The sequence below is a fragment of the Hesperophylax consimilis genome, chromosome 19 (assembly GCF_061612785.1).
Source record: "Hesperophylax consimilis isolate HC1 chromosome 19, BYU_Hcon_1.0, whole genome shotgun sequence".
Classification (NCBI taxonomy): domain Eukaryota; kingdom Metazoa; phylum Arthropoda; class Insecta; order Trichoptera; family Limnephilidae; genus Hesperophylax; species Hesperophylax consimilis.
The window spans coordinates 10,996,556-11,017,044 of NC_142854.1; the positions used below are offsets into that span (position 1 = coordinate 10,996,556).

At 36.4% G+C, this 20,489-nt stretch overlaps 1 protein-coding gene across 3 annotated transcripts in view; it reads left to right on the plus strand.

Annotated features, from left to right (window-relative positions):
* The first annotated feature begins 446 nt into the window (after nucleotides 1-446).
* The window catches only part of Sec16 (endoplasmic reticulum export factor secretory 16), a 70,291-nt gene continuing 50,248 nt past the window's right edge, over nucleotides 447-20,489 (plus strand). For all 3 annotated transcript variants that reach the window (XM_089642919.1, XM_089642917.1, XM_089642918.1), the window contains exons 1-7: nucleotides 447-598; nucleotides 768-853; nucleotides 9,115-12,296; nucleotides 13,083-13,450; nucleotides 14,614-14,790; nucleotides 16,686-16,877; nucleotides 17,550-17,658. In XM_089642919.1, the coding sequence (XP_089499045.1) occupies nucleotides 776-853; nucleotides 9,115-12,296; nucleotides 13,083-13,450; nucleotides 14,614-14,790; nucleotides 16,686-16,877; nucleotides 17,550-17,658 (4,106 nt within the window). In that variant the 5' untranslated portion in view covers nucleotides 447-598; nucleotides 768-775. The remainder of the gene's footprint in view (nucleotides 599-767; nucleotides 854-9,114; nucleotides 12,297-13,082; nucleotides 13,451-14,613; nucleotides 14,791-16,685; nucleotides 16,878-17,549; nucleotides 17,659-20,489) is intronic.

The following is a 20,489-nucleotide window of genomic DNA, read 5'->3' on the forward strand; positions in this document are numbered from 1 at the left end:
TAAAATAAATTAGGCTTCTAGGGTTAGCTCTAGCAAGATAAAAATATATAAAATCATAATAATGATCTTTACAAGTAAATAGTAACTAATAAAGAAACAATCGAAAATGGACCAAATGGTTTATTCAACAATGGGACAATGGGACCTAGGTCTTTTTCATATTTATGATGATAATATTGAATAACAAGGTGATCAAACCAAAATGTAAGATTTCCTGTTTTTAAGTAACAATAATAGCCATAATAAGTTATGTCCTTACATTGACCATAGTTTTATATTCAAAACAATAAGAAGTTGAATACATTTCGACATTAATATTTTAATCAAATTTACGATGGAAATTTTGGGTTGCGCCTGTTTTGAATTTTTGAACAGTTTCAAACATATAAAATATTGGATACAAACGTTCCCTTCTTACCGACACTTGACGCACAGTCGCAGTGACAGGTAGCGCTCTCGTAGCGCCGTTGCGGTAAAATTAGCAACCGAGTTGAAAGTTCCAACAGGGCACCTCCGATCGATGATATTTGTGTCGAGATATTACATTATACCAATTTTACTTTATTTTCCCTTTTCACGCGATGTTTTAAGTGTCTCGGTGAGTTCATAAAAACCAAATGATGTCTATTTTGAATAAATCAAATCTGTGTCACGATTATAGTGGAAAGTTGGGGAAAGTTTCTGTCGTTGTTTTTCAGCGTAAATGACAGAACATTTTTTAGCATATGTGTCCGAATTCTAATGTAAGTTACGTAATTTTGTTGCAGTTTAAAGGATGTCTTGGATGAAAAGGCCCCGCGGAAGCCCCGCGCCTGTAGCGGGGGCTGGCCAGTCCATTTTTAGCCCCCTTCAGGTGAGTTATTATGACATGACAACCTCTGCCCTGATAGGTTATGTTTGTTGACACATATTGCCGTTTCGCTACTCCGGTTCTAGCCCGCACTATCTGCTGACGTGCGAACGGATACAGCAAATTAAATCAACTCCGCACTTTGTGTACAATTTGATATGGAGGTCATCCTTTCGTAAATAAATTCAATCTGTTTTATTTCTGTAGTGGGCCGTGAAAATAGACCTGTCTCAGGTGACACAAGTAGAATAACTTACGTGTTTTCGGCACCATAGCATTATTTATGTTTATATTTATATAAATGGAGAAGAAAAAAGTCTAAGCAAAAATACAATCAGTTGATCCATTGACATATTTATTAGTCACAACTAAATATTTACATGTTTGGCACATCAAACATTAAAACTGCAAATCTGTTTGTGATGTCTGAAGCAGCAAAATCTCTCTTTTCTCTCTGGAATATCTATGTGAAATATTTTCAGCTTGCAGCGTTATTAACATAATAGTATTAGTAATAGAATTCTGATCTTGTTATTGATTCGTTTCCTCCTTGCTGAGGTTCGTATCCCCAGAACTACGCTGCATGGAAAGCCAAGGACCACCTAGTTCCGGGCATAACTGATACTTGTTCACTCCAACCACCTCCATCTTTTATTAATGCAGGCCGTGCTGTAGAAAATTTTATTTATTTATTTTACTGTTTATTTGTGAAAAACACTGATTCCAATAACATTTCACAACATTTACAATTACAAATAATCATATACCTACGAGTAAATTATTAAATCATCTTGTTAAAAAAATAGTTTAGTATGGTGTAGTACTAATCCCTGCTAACCTATACTAACTATACTACTAAATATAAAAAGATAAAGTAATACAATAAGATAAAGTGTAATTAGGTTAAGCAAACAATACAAGAAAGGTACTCTCATATAAATTGACTTTAAGGTTATGATGCAGTAGTCTAAGTAGTAGTTTAGTTTGGAACAAAATTCTGTAGGGATTGTGTGCATTTTTCTGAAATATGAGGAAAATCAGCACCCGGATGAGTCCTTGGTTGTATTTGTTATGCTTCTGTCACTCCTATATCTTTTGCTCATGGTGTCTTTTTGTCATGCAAATCCTACACATATTGGTGTTGGTATAGAATTCTGTTCTGATACCAACCCTAATATGTGAAAAGGCAGATTGCCAGAGGAATGATGAAGGTAGACTGAACGCAGAAGAAATAATGAATGAAGCGAATGTATAATAAAAAAACACAACTTTTTTGCCAAATTATATTTTTGTAAATTGTACCGTCCTACCAGATATATATTTATAAAAATAGTGTACAATGTCATATGTAGTGTCCCCAGAATAGCTAGTTAGATTCAGAGAAATGATTTTTTAAATGTATCCTTAACCTTTTGAACGCGTTAATTTGCTACGTTTTATCTATACCCGTACGCGGTACATATTTTCAAATACCTATGCACGCAATTAAATGTCAAATTATAGCATTCTGGCATGATTTATTGGACTATATAGACAGAACTGATTATTCTCCACAATATGAAAACAAATCCTCGTGTGTCAACACTCTTAGATGTTTATAAAAACAAAAACATAAAATTGCATACAAAGACATACCGTATCTTTTGAATGTGGTCCCGCCATTCACTCGGCGTGTGTGTACTTAGGCCACTGCGTTGATAGACACAAGTGGGACACCATGATCACTAATAATTTTTAGTTATGAAAAGTTATGAATGACATACTAGTACTAACGCCATCCGTTGACAAAAATGTAAACTAAAAGGCGCGAAGAGGCGCACTTGATTATCGATCTTTTTTTATAAGATACAATTTTATTTTTGAGAAATTCTTGTAGATGTCAGCATCGTGATAGTTCTACGAATGTCCAAGTGAGCAAGAAATACATTTATGACGAAAGAGCGCTGGAATATCGGCCGTCAAAGTTTCCGTATCAACTGTTGATTCAGCAGCGTGTGAGTATGGGCTTTTTGCCGTAACAACAGTTGATACGGCCGCGTGCAAAGAGTTAAAGATACGCAGGCGTTCGAGAGGTTAAGGATGTATCTGAAAAGAATTCAAGGCCGATGCTAGTGTATTTAACCCTAGATAACTAATCGCTCGTCGAGGCGATGACGCGCTACTCAGCGAAATTCGAAATCACCTACTTCCCCCCGCTCCCCGACCTTGACTCTTTCATTACCTTTCTAATTTGAGTAAACAGAGCAGCACGTGACGCGATTGCGGCCACACGCATACTAGGACGTGCCCTATGACCATCTCGTCGTTCGCTGGACAAAAGTTTAGTCATAACAACAATTTTTATTTTTAAGGTACATACATTCATATATTTATTGTTAATGTTGGCGAATCTTCTACAATAGAATGTTCATTATAAACCTTACTTTTGTGTCATGTAACAAGTTCCTATCTTAATTAAATATTTTTGATTTATTTCTAGTGTTTTATTGCGTAGACCACTCGACGAAAGTGTAGTTACAATGAAACAATGAAAACAGTTTAGTTATCTAGGGTTAACAAGATTGAGGAATTTATGCCTACTTTGGATTTGTAAATTTGGTTGTATGATTAATTTTATGCTCTGCTAATCAGGATTGCCATTAGATTTCACTTGTGGACCGCTTGTCTCACTTCCTTTGATAAATCATTACACATATTTTTACCATACATTCACACTGTATATAAATTCTTATCAGCTATTAATAGTTGTATAAATAGATATGTCTTATGAAATTCACAGCAGAAACATTAACTTTTCGTTTATCATCACATTAAATTGCATTATGTTTGTGTTTAAACACAGTGATTTTCTTACAGACAGATGCAAAATACTTTTATTGACACTTGTGAATATTTGAATTTCATTTCAAATTGCTGCAAAGTTTTGTTTGTTGCTTACAATAGCTTATTACAAGGCTTCAGGCACATTATCTTTGCTGAATTGTTATAACTGACAATGTGGCAGTGTTGGAATACAAATGATTTTTATTTAACAGGAGACTTTTAACAAAGCTATTATATTTTTTGTAAACAGTGCTTCTAATGCAGCGATCACACGAGGACAATACAATACCGTTTTGTCCCAGCTGCAGACCCACTGTCCTAGTGTGAACAGTAGTTTGGAAGACAGAACAATCAAGACATTGTCCCAAAGATAGACGGTCACCTATCTCTGCAGGATATTGACTTACCCCCCACCACCGAGCCCGGCCGTGTTGTCTTCGTGGCCGTATTTCAGCTTAAAAATGTCACATAAATGGAACACTACAATACATCTTGGCACAAAAGACTGATAGAAAATAATATTTTTCGTGAACTCGCTTGTATTATGTGTCATTGTGTATCCATTTTGACAGCGTTTCGCTTTTGTACTACGGTAGAGATGTTGTATTTTCCTATTGTCCTGCTCTGCACAGTCGAGGCTGTGCACGGAGCAGGGACAAGACACTATTGTATTGTCCTCATTGTGATCCCAGCATAAAGTACAATGAACCTTTATTACGGCTATTTAACAGATTTGACTAAGCGAAATCTGTTTTCCTCATTTTGAACCAACTCCAATATATATTTACAATTATAATTATGTAAATAATTCAACAAATCGAATTGAAAGGTCTTGACTTGTTTTTCGATGGAAAGCTTAATACTATTTAAGATTAAATTATTCATTAAGTTTTACATACTTAATCAATTGATTTCACTCAAAGGTCATCAAGGATTATGCTAACCATAAAGCAGAAAATCTGTTTGTTCGTTTCTGCAAAAACTATCAATTGCATAGTTTTTTCTAGGTTAATGCATATATTGTAGTGGTAAGGCTGAAGCGTAATGAGTAAGATTGAGAAAAGGACGCTTAGATGGTTTGAGCATGTAGAGCGAATGAATGAAGAAAGGAGTGTAAGGAGGATATATGAATATAATATATGAAGCGAATGTGAATGATAGAGAAGTCTGGCACGCCCAAGAAAGACATGGCAGAATCAAGTGAAGCAGATACTTAATTCGGGTCATTTCAAGAGCCGGAATAATATAAAAGTTTGTGTGAGACGATGTATTTTTATTTATTTATAAATACAAGATATTTGACATAGACATTTACAGATAATATATATATATATATATATGTATATATATATATATATTAAATCACCACACTGGGCGTCCAATACGTCCTGGGCGTTTTATGGTGACCAATGGAACAAAGTTATTTTGTTTTATGAAGTCTAGTGTAAACATATGAATTAAATACAGTCAAACTTGGTTATAATGATCACGGCAATAGTGAGTTCAGGCTTATCTACATATAATTGTTAACTGTTATAACGAGGTCGACTCAATGATATACCGAGCAAATAATTTTGCAACACAATTTCTAAATACACAAATGTGTCTTTGGGTCTCAAAAAATAGTAATTATTCTCGAAGTAAGTAGTAAGAAACAAGGGGCAGACATTTCTTATCCCGTTAGGGCCCGTTCCCACTTCCGATTCAAAAATGGAGGCGGGTCCCATTTTAAAATCGAATGCCCTAGGATGTATGGAGCTGTTCACACTTGTCCGACCATCACACTTGATCGCCAGCGCAGCGCGTCCGTTTTAAAATCGTGTCGGAACTCGCTCGCTCATAGTTTTGTATGGAGCTGTTCACACTTGTCGCCTAGTCGTTCCGGCAGAGTCCCCGCCACACCCCGACCCCTCCCCGCCCGCTCCCAGTCGCAAGGAAGCAGGCACGCTGCGTGCTTGTATTTGATTATTTTGTTAAGTAAATAAATTAAAACTATAATAAAGGATAAGGAAATAAATCCGGAAAATTTAATCCCACTGGTCGAAGAAAGAGTTGTGCTGTGGGATAAAACGACAGTAGGGTATAAAAATAATTCATTAAAATTATCGGCTTGGCGAGAAGTTTTCTGTTTATTCATGCCGGATTTTAAGAAATAGCCTTTCTTTAGGACAAATGCACTCTCTCAATTTTGTATTTTGATATGTTAAGCTCTCTGAAACTCGTTCCAGTAGATGGTTAAAGGAAGTGATAGACATTCTAAAATAACTAAAGAACTTTAGTTCATCACTTCTCAACTCACCAATTAACACTTGGAAAGTTCCCACAGAAAATCTTTCAGCTATGATTGGGTGAACTCAAAATTTTCTTTTCACTTTTTTCCTTCTTTTTAATAAGTACCACATGACAACAAGAGCTTCATCGTCGTCCATTGCGCACAATCGTCTACTGAGCAAATAAAATGTTTTGGTTGAATCGACAATTATTTTTTTTCGTAGAGTTGGATCCGATTTTAAAACGGATCCGTTTTTAAAACAGAGGTGTGAACAGGGCCATACGGCATCTGATTTTAAAACGGGAACCGCCTCCAATTTGAAGACGGAAGTGGGAACGGGCCCTTAAGGACAGATTCATATTTTAGTGGCATTACCTGTGTAAGATTTTTGGCCATGTCAACCATTGCTATCCATGGGCACAATGTAAAATTATTATAAAATCTCCGAAAATCAACGGACATTTGAGCTTCGCAAATTTGTTCCCTTTTTACGTCTTCTTTTGTATTACAACTCATTGTCAATTTTGTTTTAAAAACCAATAAATATGTTTATGAAGGTACCTAGTTACGAGTATCTACATCCCTCTGCACGGGATAAATTTATGATAGTGATGCACAACTTTTTCAGTAAAGGGGCTGCTTTGCCTATTTTTAAAATAGGCCGTTAAGCTGAGGGGGAGGGAGTTGACAGGGAAATTCAAGAGTTAAGGTTTTTGTTGGTTTTTTTTGAATTTCGTGTTACACAAACTGATTCTTAAAATTTGGTTCTATTTAGGAAATGCGGCTTAAGGCGATGCCATACGTAGTAATGTAAATCATGTGTTTTTGGTATGAAAATTTGGTCGCCTAGAAATGTTTCAGATGCTTTAATTAAATACTGCGAGTAGAATACATTTTGTCCTTTGAAATAATCGAGTATTCTTTAGACAAGTCTTTTTATAAGCCCAGAAAAAAATAATGTAAAGGCCCATGAAAACTGCTTTAAAGTTCAAAATCTCCTACTTACGAACCCATTTTCGCTTATGATTTTATTGTATAATGTGGCAAATTAAGTTATTTATAATATGATCGAAAAAAAATTAAATATTTATGCCTGAACATCCACAAAATAAAATAAAAGCACTTTTTGGCCATGTTTTTTTCTTGCATAAATCAAAACAGGCGGATGGTGTTAAGCGGGAATTTAAACCTTATCGCCATCTACGTAAGGGTTGTTATTGATAGCGGCTCAATTTAAAATATTACAGGACATAGTGCATCGCCTTATATTAACATAACTCTATAAAAAAATGTTTTCATCCAGGGTTTTCAAGAATTACACCAAAAATATAGATTTTTCTCTATAGCCAAGTGGACCGTTGGAAATTGACATGCGGGTCGCAAGAATGGGGCCGCAGGTTGTGCATCACTGGTTTGTGACAAGTAGAATTTTACAGCCGAAAACCAAAACTATCCCGCAAGCTAGTTTTTTATAACAAGCGCGATTTTACAAGCGGTAGGTACAGTACGCACAAAGTAGTGATAATAAGATAGACAATTTAGTGATACATATTCTTTTTGAAAGCCTTTAACCAGGTGATGATAGTTGTAATGCGTTGATTGTTTTGAAAAGGAAATTGAGAAGCATGAAAGAAAGTCTTCAAAACAATCATTGATAATAAATTTGTGTAATTAAAGTATATTTTTCTAATTATTTTTTTTAATGAGTAATACCTACTCTATTTTGAAAATGTACTGTACTTTTGTGAATATATTGATAGTAGAGGCAGGTAGGTAGGTATATATGACTTAAAAAAAAACCTATTTTGGATATAATGATTAACAGCTACAAGGAGCAAATTTAGTAGGCCCCCTCGTGCTCGTTATAACCATATTTGACTATACAGGGTGTATCGGCAAGTACCCGACAAACTTTAACCAGCTATTCCTTAGCACATTTGGAGTAAAAAATGTTATGGGCTCTTTGCTGTCCGGTAACATTTTTTTTCCATTAAAAACAAAAAATAAATAAAAAATCCACACTCCGTCACTGTCATTTGCATTGTTTCTCGTGTTCAACAGCTGTTATTAGCAAGTGTGTCAAAAAGTGTCCTCGCTCTTTCGTACACACTAAATAATAATAGTTAAAAATGAGACGAATGGTGCCGTGCCATTTCATTGTGATTGTAAAAGCGCGCCAACGTAGGTACGTACGTACATTATTCAACGAAACTCGAACAAAATATTGCCAGATGGGTTTTCAAACTTTGACAAAGGATAAAACATTGGTGACATGTGGTGAAAATATGAATAATAAATTTTTTATTAAAAAAAAATGTTACCGGACAGCAAAGTGCCCATAACATTTTTTACTCCAAATGTGCTAAGGAATAGCTGGTTAAAGTTTGTCGGGTACTTGCCGATACACCCTGTATACCTACATATATGCACACGCACATGAACGCGTGCATGCCTGCATACAGACATACCCACATATATATCTACACATAGTTAGTTTGTTGTATTATATTATAGAGGAAGGTTCAAACCGGTTTTCCTCAAAATAAGGAAAATACATACAAATAGGATGGTTTTTACAAATTTAAAACTGTTGGCTACATAAGTTTTCTTTCATATTGGTATGAATCACACTTTTATTGATTTTCTGTTCTGTTCAGTCTCTTGTACATATTTCAAATTGAATTAACAAATTATGGCATAACATCACAATGTTGCAAATTTGTTTTGCAAATAAAATATACTGCTTATCAGTTGTATAATAATTATTACATAAAAGCTTACTACCAATAAAAACTAGCAAATGAACAGGTGAGAATCTCACTTGGTTGTTTGGATTATACTTTTCCTTTTGTCTCTCAATATTCACTATTATTAGGGTGCCGTAGATACACCTGTTCTGAGCATTCGAAACTCTTATAATAATGTTTGTTTTTTCGTATTTTACTTCGTTGCAATAAATCACGATTTTGTCACTTGACAATACCTAAGCGATGGAATTATGCAAATTTATGTATGTTTAAGTGTTTCATGTTTGTGTTTCTATATTTAAATTTTCTTATTGTTAGCGCAGTTGTTCTGAAGCTAGTATTCAAGATATTTTAATGAATACACTGTCCCATATATTTTAAAATAGACATGAGCATAATTTTTTTTTTTCTCTAATTATCAGCCACCGTTGCCAGGAGCTCAATCCCAACCAAATCAACAACCAACCTGGATGGGTCAGCAGCCCCCTCTGCCTACACCTGCCCCGACTAGCTACCCTACTCACCCTCAACAGCAACCGCAAGAGTTCTGGCAACAGCCGCAACCCACTGCCAACTACAACAACCAACCCCAACAAACTTACTCCCAACCCAACTATCAAACCCACCAACCGCCTGTTCAGAATCAATACCCAAATGATTACTACCAGTACGACCAACAGCAGTATACCTCTCAACCGTCTTATCAACCGCAGCAGAACTTTCACACTTATCAGAACCAAGAGTATAATGCTCCGAACACAGCTCAACAACCGAGCTTCCAATCGGTACAGCAAAATCCGGCTGCGGCGGGAGCAAGACAGCAAGGAGTTCAACCCAATCAGTGGGAGACAACCGAGGCTGATCCTTGGGATTGGGGTTGGCAGGATGAAGCTAACGCTCAAGCTCAGCAAAATTCTAATCTATCTCAGCACAATTCTAATCAACCGCTGAACACGGCTCAGCAAAATTCTAATCAGCAATCAAACTTGGCTCAGCATGGTTCTAATCAGCAACCGAACATAGCTCAGCAGAATTTGAACCAGCAACCCAACCCAGTTCAGCACAATCATCAATCGCAATCGTTGCTAACCCGCACGGCCAACCCTGCTCAGCAAGGACATCAGAATATCCAGCAGGCGCCTCCGGCTAATGCCAACATTTTGGCTGACAGTTTTGCGAACACTGCAAATTCTTGGAATTGGCCTGCAGAAGAAGTGGCCCAACCTGATGCGGTTAGGGAGCCTACTCCTCAAATGCATTCGCGGAAGTCTTCTGAAGATAATGTGATGCAGAGAAATGTCCATGTGCAGAAAGCACCGAGTCCCAGGCCCGCTGATATGCCGTACCTTTCAACGGCTAGCGCATTTGCTCACGTCGATTCGGCTATTACAGAAATACCGCAAGATGATAATAAAAATATCCAATTAGATGATTCTTTCTCTATCGCTCCCGCTGTTTTGCCTGTTTCTGAACCTAACATTAAGACTTTGAACGATCGCGAAGCGTTGAAGGAGCACAATATTCCTAATTTGGCTTTGGGTCGAAGGTTTCACGCTGATAATCTAACTCCGCAGTGGTCTATTGAATCTCAACCATCACAAGATTCCAGCGATGGCATTTTGTCACATACGGAGAGCAGTAATAGAAGTGAAGATCCATCAAGGAGTTCCAATAAGAGTAGTCCCGGTTTCAACACCAATGATAATACTAATTTTAACTATGCTCAGCCAGCTGAGAATACGTGGGATCATCCTTCAGTTCACGACCCGTCGAGTTTGGGGCGTGTTCAAGATAATACTGTTAACCAAGAACTCGTCAATAGTGTAAGGACTTTAAGCATCAATAGGGAGAGTGTTTCTCCAGATAAGAGTATTAGGAATACACAAGGTGATCATGTTTTACCTCAGGCTGATTATAAGTTGCCGCCTCAAGTGTTGACTCCTCCGGTAGCAAACCTGGCGCAACCTCCCAGTAATAAGAGTCCCCAGTTACCTCCGAGCGCTGCGAGCTTCGCGCCGGCTACCACTCCTAACCAAAATCCATTCAAGAGGTCCGGGCAGCTTTCTCACAGAAATTCCAATAACCGAGTGACACCCATGCAGATGATGCCCACACCAGACAATGTCATGCCTCCGATAGATCCTCACTCTGCGCAGTCTTCGCCGTTTGCTCAGCAAGAACTGACTCCGGCCATCAGACAAAGTTCACCGAGCTTGGTGAACCCTCACAGTGTACCGGCTCCCGCCAGAAATGTACAGCAAGCCTATTCAACGGCAAACCTCGAAACTACTCCGGATAATTCAGAAAGGCCCGATATTCCGCCTCCTGTAAACTTTAGACCGATGCAGTACCCTCATCATGTACATCAGAATACGGTTGAAAACTTTGAAGTTGCTCCGAGCAACGACCGAAATGAATACTTGCAAACTGGTCATCTTTCTGACCCCGCTTACGACAACACTAACTTTGCCGACGAAGATGTATCAAGGAATGCTTTGCAAGAAAGCTACTCACCTCCCGGATTCAGGAGAATGGTTTTAGGGCAACCAGAATCTGAATTTGGACAAAACTCTAGTTTTATTAGTGATGAGCCACCTCCGGGACTTTCCAGAATGGTGCCTGGTCAGTTGACTGATTCTTCTAATCTCTATACCCAGCCCAACGATGACTACTTGGATAGACAGATCGATGGCCAAACTACTGAAAGCAGTTCTACCTACATGAACAGAGCTCCAACTGTATATAGACAGGTTGACGGACAACCTACCGGTGAAGATTCAAACTACAATCAAAACCTTTCTCTTTCTAGAAGCTCTTCCGATCGTAGACCAGTTGGTTTGGACAGAATGGTGCCAGGAGAATCTAGTAGCTTCAATGTCCCAACTTTCCAAAGCCAAAACTTTAGCAATGCTGGCGATGAGAGGGTCGTTCCAGGTTTTGGACAGAGCAATGCTTCTGAACCGAGAGAACAGAACATGGACGGATCGGACTACTCCGAAGTCGACACTAATCAAATACGAAGTGTGGTAGGAGCTGTGGAAGTTCCAGAACCTAGAAACGTAATTCTTGATAATCCATTGATTCAAAATGTCGTTTTAGAACCTGAACTTGTGCAACGTGACTTAGATATGGAAGGAGAAAACCTGCAAGATCTCAGCGCCATCTCTACGTCCGAGTTCCCAATGATCAGGGATCAAAACATGGACGGGGCTGATATCCAGGACGAACCTTCCAGCAGGACAGTGGATATTTTGGACTCTGGCTCTGAAAGACCCGGCAGTCAAAAACTGTCAGTGCCCAACAGGGAACAAGCGCAGCATTCCGAACAGAAAGACAGAAAATACCGAGATGATACGACGGGAGACGAATCGGAACGTGACCGATACAAAAACAATCGGAAAGAAAAGGAACGGCTCAAATCTTCCAAAGAAAGAGATACGAGATACGGCGACAGGAGAGACGAAAGGAGAACAGATAAAGACAGGAGAGGAGAAACAATTTCAAGAAGCGAACGAGAGAGAGGGGACGACGGATACAGAAGGGGCAACAGAGACGCAAAATATGAAACAGAAGATACAGACTATTATTCTGATAAAGATAGAAGGTAACCCATTTTTTTTTGTTATCTGTTATTTTCTTTTTACCAATCAACTTATCACAAGTTATTTTCAATCAATCAAATATTCTAATCTTGAACTACTGAATGATTATGTAATAGTCATAATTTTTGATTTTCTTTAAAATTCATTTCATTCTGGGAGCAAAACAGATTTTAAAACGATTGAAATCTGTTAAATTACTAACAAAAAATAATGTTTTTTTAAATAATAGCCACATTGAAAATGTATGCATTTTATAATAATTATAGGCCATTTAGCATTTGTCTATTGTGTTAATGTATGATATTAAATCACATGTCATTAATGAAAACGCTCACTATCGGTTATTATTTGAATACTTACTCTGTTATGTAATGCACTTGCAGTTCGGGTTGGAACAAGTGTTAGCTGGCCCCACTGGAAGCTCTTAAGCTCATGCTTGTTTTTCAATACACTTTAAGCACTTTTTGTGAATTTATCAGAACGAGCAGAAATTATGAAAAAATGATAACTCATTTCTGATACTTGAAAATGCAACTTTTTTTTATACCTGAGTACAATACATATCAGTTACTTAGGTGATTATTGCAACTGAGTCCCAAACTGTCCAGAGCCAGTGTGAATTTTGTGGCATGTTGTGGGGCTGAAGTGAGAAGTGCTGGTTACTAAACACAATTGAAACTCCCGAGCAACATTCTGACGCTGAATTGTGACTTCGTAAAAGAGACAGATAGTAATAACATTGAAATTTTTAAAATATTTTATTCTTATTCCGTTTAATTTGTTTTTAGGCGTTACCGTGAGGGATCTTACCCCTCAGGCAAACCCCCGAGACCAGAAACCTCTAGAAGAGAAGAGGACAGTCGTCGGTCTTACGACCCGTCCAGCAGGGAAGAGCGCGACGGCAGGAGGCGTAAAAACACCGACCCCAGAGATTCCAGATACGATCCGAGCGATCCGAGATACGACCCGAGAGATCCCAGGAATGACCCCAGATACGATAGCTACGAGAGTGAGAGGGACAGCACCATAAGGAGGAGAGACAGGGATAAGGAAAGATATCAGAGCAGAGAGGAGAGAGACAGAAGATACGCAAGAGATGAGAGGGGATATAATAGTTTGAGAAAGAATAGAACTGGTAGAGATGATAGAAAGAGAGGTAAGTTATTATTAAAATAACATTAAAGATTATTTTTATATGTTATTGATTAATTTTATGTATTTAAAGAACATACTTATTTAATTTGTTGATTTACCAATGAAATATCATGGAATATTAATAAAATAAACAATTTTTTTTTTTTTTAATAAAATTTATAAAAAACTTCATAGCTGAGATTTGAACCCCAATCAACGGCTTGAAGGCAACAGCGCTGACCATTTCACTACAAAGTATTGTAAGATCGGCGGCATAAATGCGTTATATGTACTGAAAATATAAGAATTATATTGTATTTTTGAGTTTTAGAATGTTTCAAATAACCAACATTTTTTTTAAAATTATTTTAATATAGATCATAGTTACATTAATACATACATATTTTGCAAAATATAATATTTAGGTTCATAATTGGTCATGTACACCTTATCAGAAAAGAGGAGCTCTTGTGCCTGATGTTATTTGACATTATATTATTATTATTTTTAAGTTTTTATTCCAGATAAAAGAAAATTACATTTTCACTTATTCAACTAGAAATAACTAAAATAAATACACTTTTTTAATTACATTACACATAAATACATAACATTACAATATTATTCACTTTCAGTGTTTTGCTGATTGAGCATAAAAATGAACTATTTTTTTTTCATTTTTAATGTTGTCTGGAAAGCAATTATATATGTTGCCCCCCTCCTAACCAATATATGGTGTATATAACCATATATAATCATTTTGTGAATGTTCTAGGTTCAAAGTGAAAATATTTTTGATTACTTTATCTTGTTTAATTTTTGTTTTATTTTTTTTATTCTTAATTGGGTATAAGTAATTCTGGACCCTTTTTATGTTATCTGTGATATTTATCTTGAGAGTTGATATAAACATTTTTAGTATATTATACAAACATTATTGTTGAGGATTCCTGATAACAAATACGAATTACTGTATATTTTATGTAGAGCAAACAATTTTAAAATACACAATTTTTATGATTTGTTGCGGACCTGATTGCTTGAGAGTATGAATCCAGCAAGTCTGTAGTTTTTGTCACAGACATGAGTTATATATATGTGTATTGTATCTACGTACAGTTAATCCCACTTAGAATTATTTTTCCTTGTAAGAGAGTTTCAGTGTATTTGTAAATAATTTTCCAGACCCCAGATACCCGCCGCGCCCTGACTCGCGGGACCCAGACCCTACCGAGGATGAGCTCAACGAGTCGACCGTGTCCAAGAGAGACCGAAGGAGTGTTGACCGAGACCGAGACGGGGATCGGAGCAGGCAACCGAGACACAGGAGAGACCGAGGATATAATCAGCAGTACTATGAGAGTGAGTTTGCCTTCAATATGAACTCTTTGCTAAAATCAGGATATTCAACAGTTATTGAAGTGAAACTTCTTTACGCGCGTTATGCAATTTCGAGGACCGGAGTAAAACCAACTCATGACCGTCATGAAAAACCGTGATCATTTCGCTATAGGAGCCTAGCCAATATTATATACCTAGTTTAGGTCACTCTCCAAACTCAGCTTCGCGGTCTAGAGGCAGAGCGCCCGATTGTCGTCGTGAAGAACCGAGGTTCGATCCCCGCTTTAACTAATTTTTTTTTTCTTTTTGTGATTTTTTTAATAATAATTTTTTTTAAAGTGATAAAATGCTCTCGTGCTGCGACTTTTCGATATTTTGACTATCTGATATTTTGGTCGAATACGTAATAACCGCGGTCTAGAGGCAGAGCGTTTGACACTCGTTATGCAGGACCCGGGTTCGAATCCCATATTTTTATATCTTTTATTTTTTTTTTATCATCGATTTGTAATAATGTAGTAAAAAATTACATAAATTGGTTAATTTACCTTTACTTTACTTTACGGTACCTATATGATATTTTGGTCGAAATATAGCTTACAAATCGAGCCGGTAGAGTCGCTCGGTATTTTGATTAATTATTTTTATTTTGAATCATTAAAATTACTAATCAAGGCCGATAACGCCGCGTCGCGCGAAATATCTCTCCTCGCGGTCTAGAGGCAGAGCGTTCGACACTCGTTATGCAGGACCCGGGTTCGAATTCCATATTTTTATAACTTTTAATTTTTTTTTTATCACAATATGCTACTTATAAATATGTCAATAGACAGAAAAAAAAGATAATGAAATGAAAAGAGAGAGAGAAGAATACTAAAAGTTTCACTTCCGTTGTGCGTAGGCTTGCCACACACTGTATTTTTTTACTAAGATAACCTTATGTTATATACGGAAAAATAACCTACTAGTGGCTCAAGAACACCAAGTAAAACTGGGTTGCTTGGTTCCTAAAACAAATCTCATTCGCTCAACGCCAATTCTGGTACATCGCTCCGAAAATATGTAATACACTGAATACCGACATAAAGTCGTACATATAATTCTAACTCCCTTTTTACTAGCCGAGTAAAACATTGGTTATTTGAAAGGGGACAAACTTTCTACAAAGACTCCTTAAACTCTTAAAACGTTTCAAAAAAATAATACATATGTATAAAAAAAAGTACTTACTCTATCACACCTTCTTTCCAATTTCTTCAATATTAGTTTTCTTTATTTCTCCCCTTACTTTTAATTTCTATATTTGCATTTAGTTTTTTTTATTCTTGTATGTTTTTATCTTAGATTTTCTTACTCTAATATTATTACTTTTTATCTGTTTCTTATTATATTTTATCGATGAAATGTTTTATGTATGACTACCACAACACGGGCATTAGCCTAGTGTAATAGTCAAAAGAAAATGTACTGCCTCATCTAAATATTTATTAAATAATAAAAAAAATAATAATATATAATAATTTAGTTAATTATATAATAAACCTTGATAGATTTTCTTCACCTTAACCATTGAAGTCAGAAGAAATGGACATGTCATCAATGGAAAATCTGAGTATATCATTTCGACAAGCTGGAGGCAAACCGCATGATAAATCTTTTTGGCGCCAGAAGAGGCATTTTGACCGTTGGTGATTTTTTTTTTTTTTCAAATATGCATGTCCAAAAAAAAATGTATTTACGTTTCATCAATGGTCACTCAGTTGAGTAACTGTTCGACCCCAACCCTGGCTCTGACTGTCCAACACTCACTGTTTTATGTTTCAGGCTGACCAAAGGTCAAAATGTCATCAACATTTTATACTCAAAGTACAATAATTCCCAATCAAATTCTGATGAGTCGTTTTGTCCGTGTTCAGGGTATGGCTACTCCATGGATCCCTACCAGCAGCAGATGTACCAACACCAGCAGCAGACCTACCAGTACTACGAGAAGCTGCGTCTCAGCAATCCGCAGGCCTATCTGGAGATCTACAATAAGTACATGGCGGGCAAGGGGCTGCCCGCCAACACCCAGCAGGACCCCAGCGGGTCTATGGCCTACGGAGACGGTATAGCTTTACTGTTCATCATCATGCATTCCAAGTATTCTCGGCTCCTTAGACATTCATTTCAAATTCTCGGGACTTCCCGTTGCAGTCCAAACTTCTTCCACGCGATCAATCAGTTTTCGTTTGAAAGACCATCATTTAGAATTGAAACATTGTTTGAGTTGGCTTTAGTCATATCAACTTATATAATTGCCTAACAGGTATACTCGTGGGAGATTCCATGCACTTTTTTATACTCCGAAAGCGAAGACTTCTGCCTATCAGAACGTGCCAATCATCAGAGCGACTCAACTGATTAATGATTCTGCATTGACCATCGACATTTTTATCGTCATTTACAGACAGTTCAGCAAATATCTTTTGATGTATGTGACAAAATAGCTAAACTTACGACCTTTTACACTTCCATGTACCTCAAGTTTGTAATCTTCTCCGTAATAAATTGTTGCATAATCGTTTTGTGGAGAGTATGAATAAATAGATAAATTAATGTAAGTACAAAAGTATTATGTATGGTGATTGATTTTTCGGATATTATGCCGTGTTGCATAATAGTTGCTTCCTGCTCCTTTAGCCAACACTTTGGACAGTCTTTCAGTGTCCATTATCAAAAGCTTCTTTGGTGTTTGTCTCCCAATCCTACATGCAATTCAAATTTAATATATGTTACAGGTTATGCATTGATGCCGGGATACGAATCAGTCTCCGTCAACCGGCTGGGAGATGAACGTGGAAGCGTACACTCCGGCCGATCATCGGCCAACGGCGAATTGAAAGAGAGGTAAGAAATTTGATAAACGCTTCGACATGCTTTTAAAAACCCACCGTGATTGTGAAATTTTTGAAAGTGAACTGTTTGTTGATGTTTTTCATCTGCACGGTTATTTTTATTTCATTTTATTCTGACTCTTAGTTCAGTACTGAGATGTTAAAAGGTGATTTGACACGAAGGACGATAAGCTCCATTTTTATTTGTTTTTACATTACTTGAAAGGTCCTCGTTAAACCTTGATTCTAGCTCTGTTTCAGCTTTATATCAAATTGTGGTGAGCTGACAAACGTAACAACACCACAGTTGTGCTTTTTTGCTAAACACAACTGGTGCAAACTATGAAATGTACCTAGAATCAGTGTTTATTGGGGACTTTTCAAATGTTAAAAAAAAAAACAAAATGGTGCTGGCTGATTGGCCATTTGATGAAAATTGTGCAATATTAACTTTAATTTGTAGACAATTCCCTATATCCTTCTCAGTACCGAGTTAATTACAAAACAAGTTCAATTCTTGTAACATTTATTTTCATTTTCAAAGAATATCATATTTTTTTGATGTTTTAGCAAACTTTCCAAATTAAAAAAAAAATTGCAGTCTCATTATTTAAATTTTGATTGCTATATTTTATAAACGTGTCATGTGCTGTCTTATATTACATTACAGTTTTTATTATTTTTGCACGGGGTTTTGAAACACGCTTATCAAGCATTATACGAGCATGTGTATTGCATGCAGCATTATATTCTAAATACATATCGTACATTGATACACCTTTCCCAAATCCTGAAAATACCCATAAAACTATAATTAATCAATCAAAGCTTGGCAAATTTTATAGCACAATTTTAGTGAAAAATACGCATGTATTCAGCGATGAGTCACCACCATGAATATGTTGGTTTAACTGCTCAGTTCTCTGGCATATTTTGTCAGAAGGTCGCAGTATTTCCGCTTTGCAATAAAATCTAATTAAATGGAATATTTCTGAACACATCCAAATATAGCTTTCTAATTTTATTATTAGAAATAAACATATAATTTTTTATATAAAGGGTTTTCCAATAAGAGTTGTTATTTTGATATTCAATCGTAAAAGATCAATGGTTTCGTTGCTTGTGTGGCACGTAGCGCCGTCTTGTTGCAAGTAAACGTTGTCCAGATCAATACCATCCAATTCCGGCCATAAAAAATCATTAATCATCTCTCGATAGCGCAATCCATTCACCGTAACTGTTGCTCCAGCCTCATTTTCGAAAAAGTAAGGTCCAATGACTCCGCCGGACCATAAACCGCACCAAACAGTCACACGGTGAGGATATAGAGGTTTTTCAACAAAAACTGGGTTTTCCGAGCCCCAGATGCGACAATTTTGCTTGTTGACGAAGCCACCGAGGTGGAAATGGGCCTCATCACTCAAGATGATTTCCATTTGATTCACTCAAGTGAATTTAAATAATTTCAATGCGTTGTTGAAGCGTGTATCGTTCCATTTTTATTAATGGCGTAGTTTCTACTTCTCAAATGTCAAAAAATGACAGCTTCAAAAGTAACATCTACCGAAATAGCGGGCTATTCAAAATAACACCTCTTATTGGAAAACCCTAATTAAATTTTTTAATGAAAACGTAAAAATGGCTCACATTTTTACTGAATTAAAATTATTGATAACGAACAAAAACAACACCTTTTATTAGACAAATGTATTATAAACGTTAAAGTCAACAAAATTTTTTGCAGTTTCATCTAAAAATACATTTTATTTCTTCTTTGGTTAACTTTTGGATTATAATATAAAGCGTGGTGTTTTCTCTTTCTAACACCGTTTATTCATGTTTCTCATCATATGAGTAAGGGAGACACAACGATTTTTATGAGACCATAAATTAGAGCGAAAAAATTTGCCAGAGGGTTAATTATAGTTTTCATGTATTTTTCTATCCACATTTTCACTTTTATTTGCAATATTTGTAGTACATATTAAGCAATTCAATAAACATCTGTTATTAATTTTGCCTACTGTATAAATATGTATACTTTATTATTATACAAATATACTGCTGTTCAATAATATATTTTACACAAGTAATAAAAATTCTTTTTACATACTGCATTTTTGTACATTAAGGTACACATAGATACTGACTGCGATGCAACTTGTAGTTGCATCACTCTTTATGCTACTCTTTAAAACTGGTTTCCGTACACGGCGCTACCAAAATTATACTGAATTTTTACATGTACAGCCGTGTAATTAATACTAAGTCAAGTGACTAGCAACGAAGATAATAATATTGGGTTTCTTTACCTTTATAATGCATTGAAAACTATCTAAAAGAAGTTTTCGGTGTTCACCCACAAGACGAAATAAATATTAATTACAGGGCATTCGTCGCCGGGAATGATGTCAAATTGATGTTTTTCCAACCTCAACTCTTACCTTCTTCGCTAAATTCTTTCTTACGTATTACGTTAAATTATAGTTATACAAACATGGATTATTTTCCCACATCCAGAACAAATTTTGCAACTAGCGTAGCGTATTGCCAGCACTGTCACTAGCGTGCAACTGACGTCAAATCTCTAGTTGACGTATCGTGTACGAAAACCAGCAAAATAGTACGGCACTCACGAGCAACACGAATGCTATGTGCACAAAACTCATGTCGCTTGTGAGTATCTCCATTTACGAATGGCCTTATAGTGTCTGCCCTTATAAGAAAGAAAATACAGTATCTCAAAATGATTTCCATGACAATTTTTATTCACTGTGTAAAATAAAATATATTATTTTGTTTGTCAATTTGTGGTTTGCGAAAGGTCAAAAACACTTTTATGGC